The following is a 14,950-nucleotide window of genomic DNA, read 5'->3' as shown; positions in this document are numbered from 1 at the left end:
CGTGTGAACAGAACTTCAGGGTGTCAATTTGTTTCTAATATACAAAATGTAAATAACTGGTACAAATATTCCAAAATGTAAGACACTTTTTCTGTATTTCTTAAGTGTGATTGAAACAAAGATTTTAATAGGATCGAAACAAACCAAGAGACTTGGTGATGCGCCATCATAAATATTTGCTTATACCAGAATCCCACGCATTATTTTTTGTGCACTATTCACTTGTACCAGTAAAACTACGTTTTTGCCAATTTAGTGCCCATTCCGATGTGCGGTTTGTAAAAGTCTGCTCTACCACTCCATGCTTTAGCGATATATTACAGACAGCGTGTTCCAAAATGTTCCATCGGCTACAGACCACACCTTTACCACTCTCCTGCTGAACAGGCGTGCCTTAATTGCTACATTTGGTATTTGTGTGACTCCTGAAAGGTTCACAATCTCTATGACATCAGTGATGTAATATTGAGGGCGGATCCCCACTCGGAAAAAAAATTCAGAGACATGGGCACAGTGCCATTAGGGTACCCTCAATGATAAATTGGCACCCCCCAACCCCTTCCGATGCACCTACAAATCAATGAAGAGGCAATCTGCCCTCATATCATCCTGGAGGGAACAAGCATCACTTTGGCCCTTTGCAACTACAGGTAGTGCCTCAGTACACATTATACATGCCTCTTCCCTGGATTATTGCTAATACTGATGCTGCCTGTGGACCATATTTGAAATGTATCAAAAATGTTTGCCACTTTAAACAAGGAACTACAATAGTGGTCATACACTGCAAAAATAACCCATAAAAATTGACTCTTTCTGCTTATTTTAGGTTTTTCATACAGAGCCAGTGTTTCATTTTTCAAAGCGATGAGAGAACCTGCAAGAGCTGCAGAGATAAAGTAAATGTGGTGTGAGAAGTAAAAGGGAGGGAGAAACAACTAGGTGGAGACGACATGAGAGGTGTAGCCAGGAGCGAAATGAGGAAAGGTGGTAAGGAGATGGTGCTATGTGAAGGAAAAGGATTCATGATGGGCCTGAAAGGAAGCGTCACCAGGGAGGATTTTGAGAGGGGAAAAAATCAAAGCTGAGCAAAGGTAAATATTGAAAGAAAGTGGGGTTAATAGGAAAGTAATTAAATCTGGGGGGAATGGGAATGCTACGTGAAAAAAAGGAGTACAGATTGGAGGAGTTACAGAGGAGGAATTGGGATACAATGAGTGTAAGCGCGAAAAGAGGTGGTAAAAGAATGGTGTAAAGTCAAGAAAGGAGTATAAATAGACAGAAGGGAGGAAAGGTAGGAAAGGGGCTGTAGTGGAAAATAAAGCAAAGATGGGAAAAGTGTATACGGAGCAGAGAAGAACATAAAGGTATATATACATACACTCACACATATATAAACATATGCATACACACAAATAATATAGTTATATAATAATCTGTACCCTAAAGTATGATATACATTAAGCTTATATTTATTCATTTCGGTTTTATTTAATATCTAATCCGGTTTGAAATCTTTAATCCCATTTGGGAATGGGAGTAAAGCTCTCCAATCACCTGTTACTTTGTTTAAATATATATTGTGTATATATGCCATGCTAGTGAAAATAAATGTGGTCTAACACTACAGTATTATTCCAATAAATGCACATTAGAACATTTCTTACAGTGTACTATGTAAAACTGATACTAAGAAAACGGTTTACCGCCTCACAGATTGTATATAGGAATGACTTTGCATATAGGAGCCTAAGACATATCTGGAAATTCACCAGAACCACAGTGAAATATGGCTTTACTCTACCCCAACAGAAAAAAAGCACAGGCAGAGATCAGAACCTAAAAGACATGCATAAGAATCACGGTGAGGATGTGGGTGCCATTTTGATTTTGCCCAGCATAGAAACCACTCAAGCACTCCTACTCACATTCAAACCAGTCTCTGGGGTAAGTAATTGGAACCCAGAGAAACCCATATTCAAAGACAACGTATCATCCATATGTTACATAACCACATCAACTATCAAATTACATCTACATTTAATGTATAGCACAAGTACCTGGTGGAGCTACGCGGTCTTGATACTTGGGCTCAAATTTACTGATGGTTAGCAGCATCACTTGAATGGTCCCAATAAAGATGCCTGCCAAGCACCCATAGAAGATGACGTAGAACAGAAAGATCTTAACTGTGGATAGAAAAAGAAAAAAGAAAAAGACAATTAAAAAGAGGCCCATGGCACCCTCACACGTTACAGATTGGAATTAGAAAGTGGTAAACAATTCACTTTTGACAGTATGTGTAGGTTTGGTTGCTAACATTGCGCAAGGGGGTGGGAGGCATGAAAAATAGCGAATGAATTTTCCAGAGATCAGAAACACAATAAAAACCACCGTTTTGTGTGTGTGGGGGGAGGGGGTTAACCATTCTCTTTGTATCCCCTTTATAGTGTTACAATTCTGTTTGGTGAATAAGTAGAGTCAGATTTCTAACAACAAGATTCCACGTTTAAAAAAATGCTATTTACCTCCGCCCCATGGCCAGATTTGTAAGATGATTTTGATATATTCCATTTCAGAGATTCGACCAGCTCTGGTATGAGGCTTTTTGCGCAGATATGGCCCCTTGCACTAGTAGACGGTGCAAGCACACACCAATTTCTTTTGTCTGAATTCTGACCTTCTTTACATACATGCAAGTCTCCATCTCCAAGAAGAGATGGTGGGTCACCTTCACTACACTGAAAGTACAGAGGATTTACATCCAACAGGAAACAGCTGCTTGAAACAGGCAAATACGTGTGCATTACACAGACACATCGTCGACTTCTAAAAAAAAAATGGCAGCCGTGCTCGCTGGCAGCAAGGGCAGCCTCTCTCAAACGGTTGCTGAGCTGTGTTACGTGGAGATGATGGGCCACTTGACAGGCTACATATGGAAGGACGGCTTTCATATAATTTTGATTGCAGGGCAAAAGTGCCAACGATCTGCTGTGGTGTAGTATGTTGCCATTAGCCATGGGTAAAAACACTGCAATAACAGATGAGGTTGGAGTTCATTAAAAATGAAGAGTAAATGTAGTTGATATTTCCTGTGAGTTACTAAGGATCTCATAAATGCCTACTTAAATAACTTTAAGAATTATACTTTTTTTTAAAAAAAAAAATAGAGCTGAACAAACAAAAAGTGGCACTATTGTGCATAGCCGAAAAAATGGCATTAGGTATAGGGGCAGAGAGGGGTAAAGGTGTGGTGTTTGGCAAAGTGTAGGAGGTAACTCAGTGAAAGCAGGAAGTTAGATACAGCTTTCACTGTGGAATTGGGAGCTGTGTGGAAACTTGTGCCAGGGGAAATCAAAGTCACAAAAAGAAATTTAATTTAAGGATTATTAGCACGCCTAGATAATTTCACGTACAGACAGGATACAAACTGCACAATCTTTTCCCCAACTTCTGTGTCCGTCTTAACATCATACTGCGAGTATTTCACTAGAGCACAATATTTAGTGACTCGCCCTGGCCTGTACACCGGTCACCTCTTGATTATGTATTTTCATGTTACTGGCTGCAGACACAGACATCGCTTATTGATCCTCTCTCGCCTGCTTGCTACAAGCCACTGCTTCTGAGATTCAAGAATCCACTTTCCTCACATTTGCTACCTTGTAATTTTTACACTTGTTCCATCACGTTTGCACTCAAACATAGCTGGGCAAGGTCCCACTTACTGGAGTAGTTAGTGTACCAGTCATTACCTTCTTATGCCGGATCACAACGGTTCCAGCCAGTCGACTAGCTCTGGAAGCCATCTTACTATTAATCTATTCAGTTTTTCTTGCAAATCCGTAATCAAAACCCAGCCTGTGTTCATATATTTTCTTTCATTCTCCATGTAATCGATTTCCACTTCATCACGCTGCTGTCCTGCCCCACAATGTATGCAGTCAGTATCACAGGTCATGGCTTGGTAATTATTTACAGGAAGTAAAGGGTACCCAGTGCAATTGTACAAGGTCTGCACTCTGTCTCCAGCAGAATGTGCATGTTCTCCTTTCTTATATATGGGCACAGAAAGGCATGCATGCACGCTTAAGGAATCTGCTACTGAGCGGAAGCCATTCTGCAAACTTGTCCTTTGAGTCACCTTGAAAAGCAAAAACAAGCAAAAGCTTTTAGGAGTGACAAGTCCACATATCACGTATAAAGTCCAACTCAGGACGAGGCAGAATGACTGATAATAAATGGTGCCATTGCAAATTCCTGCTAGGGCACCGTCCCCGGCTGTGACCGTGAGCAAATCTGATGAACAAAAACACCTTCTTGGCACTCGTACTGAAAACTTCTGGTGTGAAAAACACTGGAAGCATTTTTCAAATGACTAAATCCAAGAACTGTAAAGAAGAGAATGGACTACAACTCCTGAATTAATCCAGATATCACGTTAGGTTAATTTGAAACGTTCAAATAAAAACCTGCAAAAATGTGGGATTTAAAATATTTTCATATGCCCACTACAGCGTCTACACCTGATGCACCAGAAGGCAACCTCCAGATGTTCAGTTGCAACATCCACACCAGTGTGCTCTTCTCCATGACAGCTATCAACTCTGCCATCTCAGGTTGCAGATATAACTGTTGTAGCCTGTGATACTCTGGCACTGCCAGGGGTTTAACATTCCTCAGAAAAGCACGACTTTCAGGCAGCACTGAAAAGAAGAGCCACAAGCTAGCTTCTCAACAAGGCATGCCAAGGACTCCCTATTTAATCTAGCTGTACGGCCATATATACGAACATATGCCACATGAATACGTATAGCATAACATTTGATCTGCAGTTTCAGGTAAACCTGATTGGTGGAAATGGCTCCAGTGCAGGCTTACAGCGAGGCAAGCTTCAAGTTTACCGCACACACATTTGATGTGTAGGCCAAACTACTAGCTTGCTCTTCATCTTTAAACATAGATGACCCAACCGAAGGGTCTGGGAGCCTGCTCCACGAGACGTGGAAACCTGAAAACTCCACCCAAGAAATTGCTTCAGACACATTTACTATACGTCTAAAACGAAAGATACACAGAAGGTCTTACGGGAACAGGTTCTATCCAATAGGCTATTTGCCAAAAAGCAGTATGGCGTGTACATCACCTTTCTGCTAGGCCTCTACTAGGACACTTGACCATCTAAGCAGAACCTATATCTACGTGTATACATGAAGATCGTATGTTCCTGCAGGTTTTTAAACTCCTCTGCTCCGGTTTACCAGACAATAGGCCGGGGCACCAAATTAAAAGTGGTCCCCATTAGCAGAACCTGTTACCCACGTTTGCGAATCAGGGCAATTTAAAATTTGTAAAGACAAGTTGAATAGCTGTTCTGGAAGGTATAGGCGACTCATGCATTTGTGTTTGCCGCAGGCAGTATGTGTGATATCAGGGGAAACCCACCAGACCATATGCAGGCCCCAAAACAGCCCAGAGCCCGATTTGTCCGTTTGCCCAATAAGCAGCACTGAGTATTTATTTACGTGAGGTAACGTTTTGTTACAATTGCCCCGCCCTCTGCAGCAGAAGCCAACCATGGCTGAACTCGTGTTTCCATAACAAGCTGTGAACTGGGCTTCAGGGCACGAGGCGAATTTTACTTGTAGAAGGGCTGGCCAACAGGTGCCACTGAAGACAGGTTGCGGCGCGCGCCAAAGAAAGACTACAATTTCCTACCCGTCTCTTTAGACTGGGTAAGTGAAATAAAGCAATTAAATTCAGCACACGATGCATCTGACTGCAATCCTGATTCGCCGTGCGCCTCGACGTTCATACTTCGCCGGCACGGCATGAATATTTCACAAAGTGCTGCTGCCGACGCAGGGTGTTAACGGGTCACCTTTCAAAAGAAAGAGAAAAAAAAACAAGCCGGCGGTTAGAGGCGGCACTCACGGGGTTAATGTTTGTAACCGAGCAAGTGGCAGTGACGTCAGCGTGAGTTGGAAAAATACTTTTCCACAGCCAGCTCGTGAGATGCGAAGGAGGTGTCGCAATCAGCCAAACAAAAGGGTGCCAGTTATCTGCTGCTTTCCGCCGCTCCGAGCCCGGCCTAAACTTCAGCCGTGGAGTGCGTAAAAAGGGGCAGTCAGCAGCTTCCGGCCAGCAGAAGAAGTACACGTACGCATACGTACGGAGACACCCGCAGAACCGGCGGAGGGCGAGGGGAGGGCATAGGGTTGGGTGGCACCCGGACTCAGAACACACGAAGCGGGGAGGCCAGGGGGTTGGGTGGCACCCGGCCTCAGAACAGAAGCAGCGGGGAGCCCATAGGCTTGGGTGGCACCCGGCCGCAGCGCACAAACACTTGCAGGAAGGGATGTGTGTCACGGCCTCTCAGAGAACCTCACATGATTGCTGACCTCGGAGGGATACGAAGTCATGAGTGAGGAGGCTAATTGCAAACAATGCGCATTGTGTAGCAGCATTCATTTAGCGCTTTACTGCTCTTATGTGGGTCACTGATGTCCGTACCCACGTGGGCTGTATGTGAAGTTGTGTAGGGGGCGCGGTTGGAAGTCTGTGGTCATTGCCTTGATTCAATGTGGCAAGAGTTTGCACAAAACATTTTACCCAGTCAAAACGAATTTGGTTGATGGGAGTGGAGCGTTGAGTTTCCCCTGGAGTCAATTCCTCTTTCCAGTGTTTCTTTAACTTTTAGACTTAGTTTGAGCCCCGCGTAATCATTGCTAGAACCCAGAGCCTCCCACAGAATCATAATTGGAAACCGAGGAGCCCCACCGAGTCATTAATGGAACCGGCCTAAGCACTTTCGATATTATGAACCGCTAAATACACAACACAAATACAAAAAACAAACATTCAAACAAATAAATAAATGCTGAAACTTGAATTCTCAAATACAAAAAAATCTGGCTATTGTTTTTAATTGGAAGGTTGGAGCGTTTTTAAATTCAATTTAGGGCATTCCGCCTCCACATTATATTCAACGTGATGCTTTTACACTGCTCCCATGAATCAAGATGAAGATTCTAATTTAAGTTCTGGCCTCCAATTTCAAATTCCCCCTTATAGGTTTCAAAATGTTCGCCTTTATATTTTCGCTTTTTTGTAGATCTACACATGAATCTGGTATTTAATTTAATAAGCAGTCGCAGACTCCCCGGGTAATCATCGTGGACAACCAGGGTTACCTGGATCACAGGTTAAAAACCACTGCGTTTAGTCTGTCAAAGCCTGGAAATAAATGCATCATCTGGTAATTAATATATGTATGGTTTACCATAATCATGAGATCGCATAGTAATCATTTAGGGTAAAAAAAGATATATAGAATGCAAAGGCCTTTACTCAAAAAATGACTGGTGGAATTTTCCTAATTAAGGAATGTGCTCAAGGGGTTAATGATATTGGGTGGAGATGTGGGGGGGTAAGAGGTGCAACATGAAAGGGTCGGGAGAAGGTAGAAAGTGGACATAAAAATGCACAGAATAAAGCAATGTATGTCTGTGTGTGCAAAAGGCTCGGAGATCTGCGTGACCTTAGTTCACCCAAGGTCACGTCCTCCTTCAGGCGCTGCGAGCTGCCCTGCGCTTAGAGAGGGAGAGTCGTGGGACAATAAGAGGATTTCTGAGCCATTACATTTGGTTTGAACAAAAGTACACGCTTCCTTTTGAAGAGTATGGGTGAACAGACGGCCATGCTAGCTTGCACTGTCTCCTTTACAACTGCAGCTGAGTGTTATCTATGCGGACTTTGACACTGGGTCACGTGGACATCAGCTGCAGGGTTCCCTGTATTACTATACTTGTACTGTGACACGAGACAGATAAGGTCCGATATGTTGTCATGCTCAAGGCTGGGGCATATCTGAAAATCCGAGTAAGTAAAATGGGGCAGTTAACTTTCACAACAGCAGCACTTTGAAGCAAAGTGCCCTTTGGTACAATAGGCCGGCTCCTCTGGGCCTCTCTCAGGGCGCAGTGACAGGCTGCTGGCTGCGCGTTTGAACAATATTCCTAGATCAGGCAATTTCTCAGTCATAAAATTCTGCAGATAGTCATAACAGGGGGCATAGTCTCCTGATAAGGAATGTATTCCATGTTTTACAAGCAGTTGGTGCGAAGTGGGAGCTATGTCCTGGGAGAGGGTGTTGCATCTTAAATTCAACACACATGGCTAAAACATTTAAAAACTGAAATATTCTGGTTTCTAGACTGACATGACCAAATTGCCCCCGCCTCAAAAAGAACAGATGATGGATGGAACACTGAATAAATCAAACATTCATTTTCTGTGTTTCTTTTGCTTTCTCGCTCTAAGTGCGTCAGGTATGGCCAGACGTGGGTCCGGGCTCACTGCGTCACTGGATTCAAGCTAGCCTGTCTGATATGGGGTGATACCCCAAAAGCGGTCCTTGGTGCTTGTTTACGGTCCAGGCAGGACCTGGCCTGGCAGTTCAGGCTGGACTGTTCCCATGAGGCAAAGGGTCAAGACTTATTTGCATGTGGCTGGGTCCAAACTGGGATGGCGCAGTGAGCAAAAAAACGATGGATTTAACCCAGATCTATTGACTGGGGGAGAGTGTTTGATTTACTCTGTTTCCTGTCCATCATCTGTGTATCTTTTGTACCCATACAGTTAAGCAACACATAAAACACAAATGCAATGCCCATCAATACAATTTTTGGTTTCAGCTGACAATTTTCATGACACGGCCGCAATAAATCAACATACTACACCCAGAACCATTCCCCCCCGATTCGGCTGTTCACAGCAAAGGTAAATCTGTGTGGACTGTGTGGTGTGTGTTTGCATCAAACGCCCTGGCATAGGACACTTAAGGGTGACCTTTTAATGGGGAACTGGTCAGGTAGGGTGGGCACGTTTCCTCTCCGCCTGACCTTTTAATGGGGAACTGGGCACGTTCCCTCTCCACCAGGGGACAATAACAAACAAGTCATTGGAAAGTAATACAAATCTTTCCCAATTCTGGAAGGTGGCCCCTGACACCCATCAGACACATTTGGGGCACCACTCACATTCATTCAGTGATAATTACAGACACTTCAAACAGCCAAGAAAACTGAAGGAGGTGCCACACAACATGCACTTTACAACATCATATTAAATCTCGAGTGAACCGCACAGCCTGGATTTCAATACCTAAGCTGGCATTTTCTTGTCTGTTGGGAACAGTATGGGGAGAGGGTTGCAGCCGAGCTTAGAAGCAGATCGGTATTTAGTGTATGCGCTATCCAAAGTCATTCACAACATAATAGTCTTCTAGTAGCCGTAGCAACCCAGACTACTGTACATATAGGCCTAGGTCGACGTCCGCCCCACACCTCGTCGAAGTGGCCCGGTTTTTCAGTCGTCACTCGTCGCCCAATACCTGTGATCCTCTACATTAATTGCCAATGTCCCTTAGTTTGTTGTGACTTAAAACTGTGAGGCCTGGTTCCGCCCTCAGACCCAATCACAGGGTGAACCGGGTTTTGCGGCCTACAAGGCTAGGCTTTCCACTCAAGGGCAACCAGCGGTTCCAATACCTCATTATGCAGGTGGAGGAAAGGATGATCCTCACATGGATGGTTTGTACAGAAGGTGCCCTGAGGTTTTAAAGAACGCCCCCAGATTGCATCTGCAAGCAGAGGGAGGGCGCGTCAAGGAGCTAGATAGATGCCCGAAGCCACATTGATGGTTTCAGCATCCTAAGCCGTTGGGCAGTGGTGATGTCGGAAGCAATATTCTGACATCGCTCAGCCACTCGGTGTCAGGTGCCTCTGAACTGTCATTGGAGGCGTGGTGCGGGTTGCAGGTGGGGTGGAGGAGGCCTGGATTTGCATGAAATGCCTGCTCCGCGGCACAGGGAGTCCTCGCTCAAGTTACAGGCAGTTGCTAGGCTACGGCCCTTGAAGGAACTGAGCACTCCCAGCGCCTCTGCATCCGATGATCTGCATTGCAAGCCGCTGTCATCCCCAGAAAAGGTGCCTACAATGTGTGGGTTCACCTCCAGGAGGCCGCCGTGGTGGCTGCCGCAGCGCGCTGCCCCGAGGCCTTCCGTACCCTTGAGGGCCTGCTGTCACCTTGACTAACCTTGGGCTCTGATGCATTATTTAACCCATTATTTTCGGAAAAACATCCATCCCAGGTTGGAAAACAGCTTTCTGATGAAATCCAGAAGGCTACTGCGGATGGAGACTGTGAGCCCGGGAATTCTTAATGTATGAGCCAGGCTCCAGAGACCCGGGCAGTGGAAACGGGGCCAGGGGGGGGGCGATGGAGCGCAGAGGGTGTGCGTAGATCGGAGGCTACTGTATCCGTGTCCTTCACCGTGACCTTCACTGCGGGCGGCAGTCCTCCAGCCGGGCACAAACTACTGCTTTGAGAAAAAAAAAACAATTCCAGAGGCCAAGCAGCAGGACTGCGGCGCGCCAGCAGCCTCCGCGCCGCGCGACACCCGGCATCCGCGGGGCCTGGCAGCCGTCCATCCTCCCCTTTCTTTCAAACGCTGCCACTTCTTTTTGATTATATTTATAAAACAAACATCAACAACAACAAAAACACTTCCGGACGTTTCATCACTTTCCACTCGGACCCAAAGCGTAGCAGATACTTACACCAGCTGCCCCCGGTCCTGCCCAGAAACTCCTTTTTTTCCGAATTCCAGACGAATTTCTTCCAGTCGCCATCGCCCTCCTTTGACTTCCCCTTGGCCATGTTGGTGTCCTTGTGCGGCGGGTCCCGGGTTCCCTGCTGATGCTGCTGTGCCTACGCGCGCGCGATATATCCGGCCCTCTCTTGTAACGCCCCCCTTTTTTTTTTTTCACTGTACTATGTGGGGGAGGGGGTCAGGCCGGCTCTCGTGGGGATGTAGGGGGCACACAGGGGGCGCTGACTGGCACAGCAGCCGCAGACAGAGAGTGAAGTAGGAACCGGCGAGATCCCCGCAGCCGACCCCCTTTCAGCCTTTATCCTAGCCGTGCCGGCGCCGGGCCTCGCCCACCGGCAGGCGCTGCTCCAATGAGCGGGGCTGGGGGGCGGCGCCAGGGGGCGGGCCGCAGATGCCGGTAGAGGCAAAGGCGGCTGCCGCTGCTGCTGGTGACTCAAGTCTGCGGTAGCTGCTTCTCCCGCCTCCCCTGGCCTCTGCAACTCCACACACACCGCGCGCACTGCTGCCTTCCCTTCTTTCCTCTCTCTGCAAGCACCAGCCAAACCCTGTCAGAGAAACGGGCACACACAACCTGTCACGTGCAGTGGAAAGATACCGCGGCCCTCCCTGTCAAGCATGACAGCACACACTGCCGCCAAAGTGGACACAAACACTGTCCGGAGAGAGTGTACAGTCCCTTCTCCTGCCCTCTGGTTACAAATTACACATTCACTGGAGCCTGACTGAGGAGAGAGTGCGCTGTGGGCGGATACAGCGCGCAGCCCCTACGGGTTTCCTGACAAGAACGCCCTGTGTGCTCCTGTCGCCGTCACGGCTCCGTGTGGCGTTTTTTATAACGTGCATCATTATGTTATTTCGATACTTCGTGCCACCTAGACGTTTTGCTGATTTTTTTGCTGCACGCATGATCAATCAGCTGTTTGGTCCTCAGTGGCAGCAGGTGCGACTGCAGGTGGTAAAGTCTGAGCACGTCCAAGGTGACTGCGTCTGCCTCCCCCCTCCTCCTCCCGTGTCATCAATACTGGGATCCCTCGCCTCCCACTCTTTTCACTTCCCAGCTGCATTCTACTGTTTCTTTTGCCTCCTCATGCGTTGAAGGTAAAAAGGTCACGGCCCCCGCCTCCCCGCGCGGGGTGGCGTTACTGCCTTCCTTTCCGAAGGCGGCTACCCTCGGAGGGGCTGGGATGCGTACACTACGCATCTTCCCCCTCTCGCTTAGGTGATGTGCTCGCGTCACGCGGGCGGGGCAGGTGGCGCAGAGGAGGCTTGCCGCGAGGACATCGTGTTCCCGCCGCACCTGACCGGCGTCTGCGGGCACAATTTGGTTCCCGGGGCATGGGCGGGGCATATAAATCATAGGGAGTGAAAGTGGGCGAGGGTGGCAAAATATCGCAATACAGCCAACGTCAAGGTGAGAACGTGTGAATTCAACCCACCGCGCTCCGGGAGGGGCCAGCTGCAGCAGCGACGCCAGAGCCCGGGTTTGTTATAGAAAAACAGCGGCTGCCAATAATAATTCTTCCCCCCCACAACGATTGTGAAAGACCCAGGGAGGGAAAGCAGTGCCACCCACTCTGCCCAATCAACTTTTCTTGTTCATAGCATAAAAAGGTGAAACGGGAGGAGGCGAGCACGGACGACAGGTTTTATAAAATGGCGAAGTGCCGTGAGGAGGTAGAGGCAGTGAAGTGAAGTTGAGGCGCCCTTCGACGGCTGCCTCGGTGCCCTACTCCTGTTTGTCCTTCAGGAACCCGTGAGGCATTTTCTCTCGCGGCAACGACACGAGACAAATTCCTCCGGGGGGGGGGGGCGTAAAGCTGTAAATGCGAGAGCTCTGGCGCCCCGCCCCTGGCCAAAGATTTTTTAATTATATTTCCTGCCATCGCTCCCGGCTGCAGGGCACCATCTCAGGGCTATAGAGGGGGAACTGGATTCAGCCCAGTCCAGCCAGTGCTGCCCGACTGCAGCCGCCGGCACCGTCGCCACACCGAGCCAGGGTCTCTCCAGACACAACGACAGGAGTCTCAAGGACAAACAAACACACGCCGAGGTGTTATGTCTCAGTTGCTCTATCTGTGGCAATGCCCTTAAATTTCATAATTTCCTCCCGAGACAGACAGACAGTCTAGTCTCTCTGTCTGTCTCTCACACAAACACGCTCTCTCTCGTGTATTTTAATTTAAATGCGATGTTAAACTCCACAATCGCTCTCTGGGCATGGCTCAGTATTGATTCATGAAACACGTAAATACATCGTTATCCTTTTTTAATGCTTGGCTTTGCTTTTCGGTAATGTGTAGTAGGAGTCTGCAGTGGATTCGGACACCACGCTCATATTGCCACTTTGTGGCATGCACACTCACAGAACCGCCTGATGGTCAGTTTACATTGGCTCACAGTCTGGTAAATTTGATCCAGCATTCGAAACTGGCTGTCGAGTGGTATTTAACCATGATGATGACAAGGCTTTGATTGGCAGATGGAAGAGTTCTGAGGCAATGCACAGCATCAGCACGGTTCACCCCCCCCCCCCGTTGTCTCCTCTCGGAACCTGAGGGTACCATGCCCATCAGCAGCAGAAAATGTCCAGGAACAGCTTAATGCATGTCATAATGTCCACATAGCAGCCTTGCAGATCTCTTTGAAAGTAAGGTAAATTAAGTAGCTGTAGCTCTGATAGAAGATACACATAACCATCCAGTGACAAGGAAAATTAAAAAGTAGCAATTGTCCCGCATAAAAAAAAATGTTACCGCTTTTTAATTGTTTCGGCTGGTTGCCTTCATTTGCCCATCTGTAGTCATCCCTACCTTTAGTCGCCTGCTGTGAGTTTTTATTCTTGTTTTCTTCAAAAAATTTAATATAAGGCAGAATCTATCTGCCACATTTAAAATTCACTTTCTGTCAGATGCACTGTGCCCCCCATCCATCATGCTTATAAAATAGGTCTTTTTCTGTAGTTGCCTCTTCACGTGAGGGCGTTTGTAACATACTTGATATAACTGATGACGCAGACTTTGACACTCTTCTTGTCTAAATGCACAGGATCATATAGAACTACTTGCGCTGATCATGTTATTCTTTACTCTCCCTTTTATGTATTTCCCCGCATCTCCTTCACTGCACCACTCTCAAACAGTGGTGTAACAAAACCTCAGGGCCCCGCTGCAAGGTATCGTGAGGAGGCCACCATTACCCATCCCCTAACTGCCTTGGTGCTGTAGGCGTTTTATTTGTTTGCAGCTGGCCAGCCCAAAAAGGTCTCCTTTAAGGTGAACGGTGTGCCCCCCGCACCACAGGGGCTTTGGGAATGTCCGTTAAGCTTCTGCTTCCAAACACTCAACGCACCAATTCACCTGTAAGCAATGCATTTTCAGTGGCCACCGATACAATGAAGAGGTGGTAGAGCGGTGGAGGGGGAGCGTGGAAGCGCAGTAGGGGGAGCACAGGAGGGGTAATATTTACAAAACAAATAGTGAGTACGACAACTTCAACGAAGACAACCAACACATTGAATTGAACCCTCACCAACCACCCCAGGCACCCTGAAGCCAGCGATCTACAACTGGGCAGCCCTCTCCACCGAAGATACACTAAAGACAATGAAGTTAATCCATTCCGGGCCCCCACGTACCCCTGCCCCTACCACATCTTCAACAGAGCCGCCGACACCGTCGCACCCATGCTCCGCAACACCATCAACTGCTCTCTGGTGATGACCTCTTTCCCCGATGACTGGAAACACGCAGAGCCCAACCCCCTCCTGAAGAAACCCTTGGCCGACCCCACCAACCTCAAAAACTACACCCATCTCCCTGCTCCCGTTCCCAGAAAAAGTCATGGAGAAAGCCATCAACAGCCAACTCGCCACATTCATCGAAGAGCACAACATCATCAACTCCTCCCAATCCGGCTTCAGAAAAAAATACAGTACGGAAACCGCCCTCCTCGCCGCTACAGATGACATCCGCACCCTACTGGACAAAGGAGAAACAGTTGCCCTCATCCTCCTCGACCTCTCAGCGGCATTCGACACAGTCTCTCACGCACCCTAATATGCAGACTCCACAATGCAGGGATCCAGGACAAGGCCCTCAACTGGATCCGCTCCTTCCTCTTCAGCAGAACGCAGCGGGTCAGACTCCGCCCCCTCTCCTCTCGGACCCTACACCATCCATCTGCGGAGTCCCCTCAGGGTTCCTTCCTCAGCCGACTCTCTTCAAAGTCTACATGGCTCCACTCACCCCGATCGTCAGAACCTACGGACTCAACATT

The 14,950-nt window shown here is 47.5% G+C and overlaps 1 protein-coding gene across 1 annotated transcript in view; it reads right to left on the bottom strand.

Moving 5' to 3' along the window:
* The window catches only part of ATP1B1 (ATPase Na+/K+ transporting subunit beta 1), a 70,479-nt gene extending 59,529 nt beyond the window's left edge, over nucleotides 1-10,950 (bottom strand). The window contains exons 1-2 of the mRNA XM_086934089.1: nucleotides 10,623-10,950; nucleotides 2,061-2,189 (exon numbers count right to left, since the gene is read on the bottom strand). Coding sequence (XP_086790215.1) covers nucleotides 2,061-2,189; nucleotides 10,623-10,722 — 229 coding nt within the window. The 5' untranslated portion in view covers nucleotides 10,723-10,950. The remainder of the gene's footprint in view (nucleotides 1-2,060; nucleotides 2,190-10,622) is intronic.
* Nucleotides 10,951-14,950: the final 4,000 nt, after the last annotated feature.

Source organism: Lissotriton vulgaris, chromosome 8, assembly GCF_964263255.1.
Source record: "Lissotriton vulgaris chromosome 8, aLisVul1.2, whole genome shotgun sequence".
Classification (NCBI taxonomy): Eukaryota; Metazoa; Chordata; class Amphibia; order Caudata; family Salamandridae; genus Lissotriton; species Lissotriton vulgaris.
The sequence above is the reverse complement of the archived record's forward strand: the minus strand, read 5'-3'. Positions and strand labels throughout refer to the sequence as shown.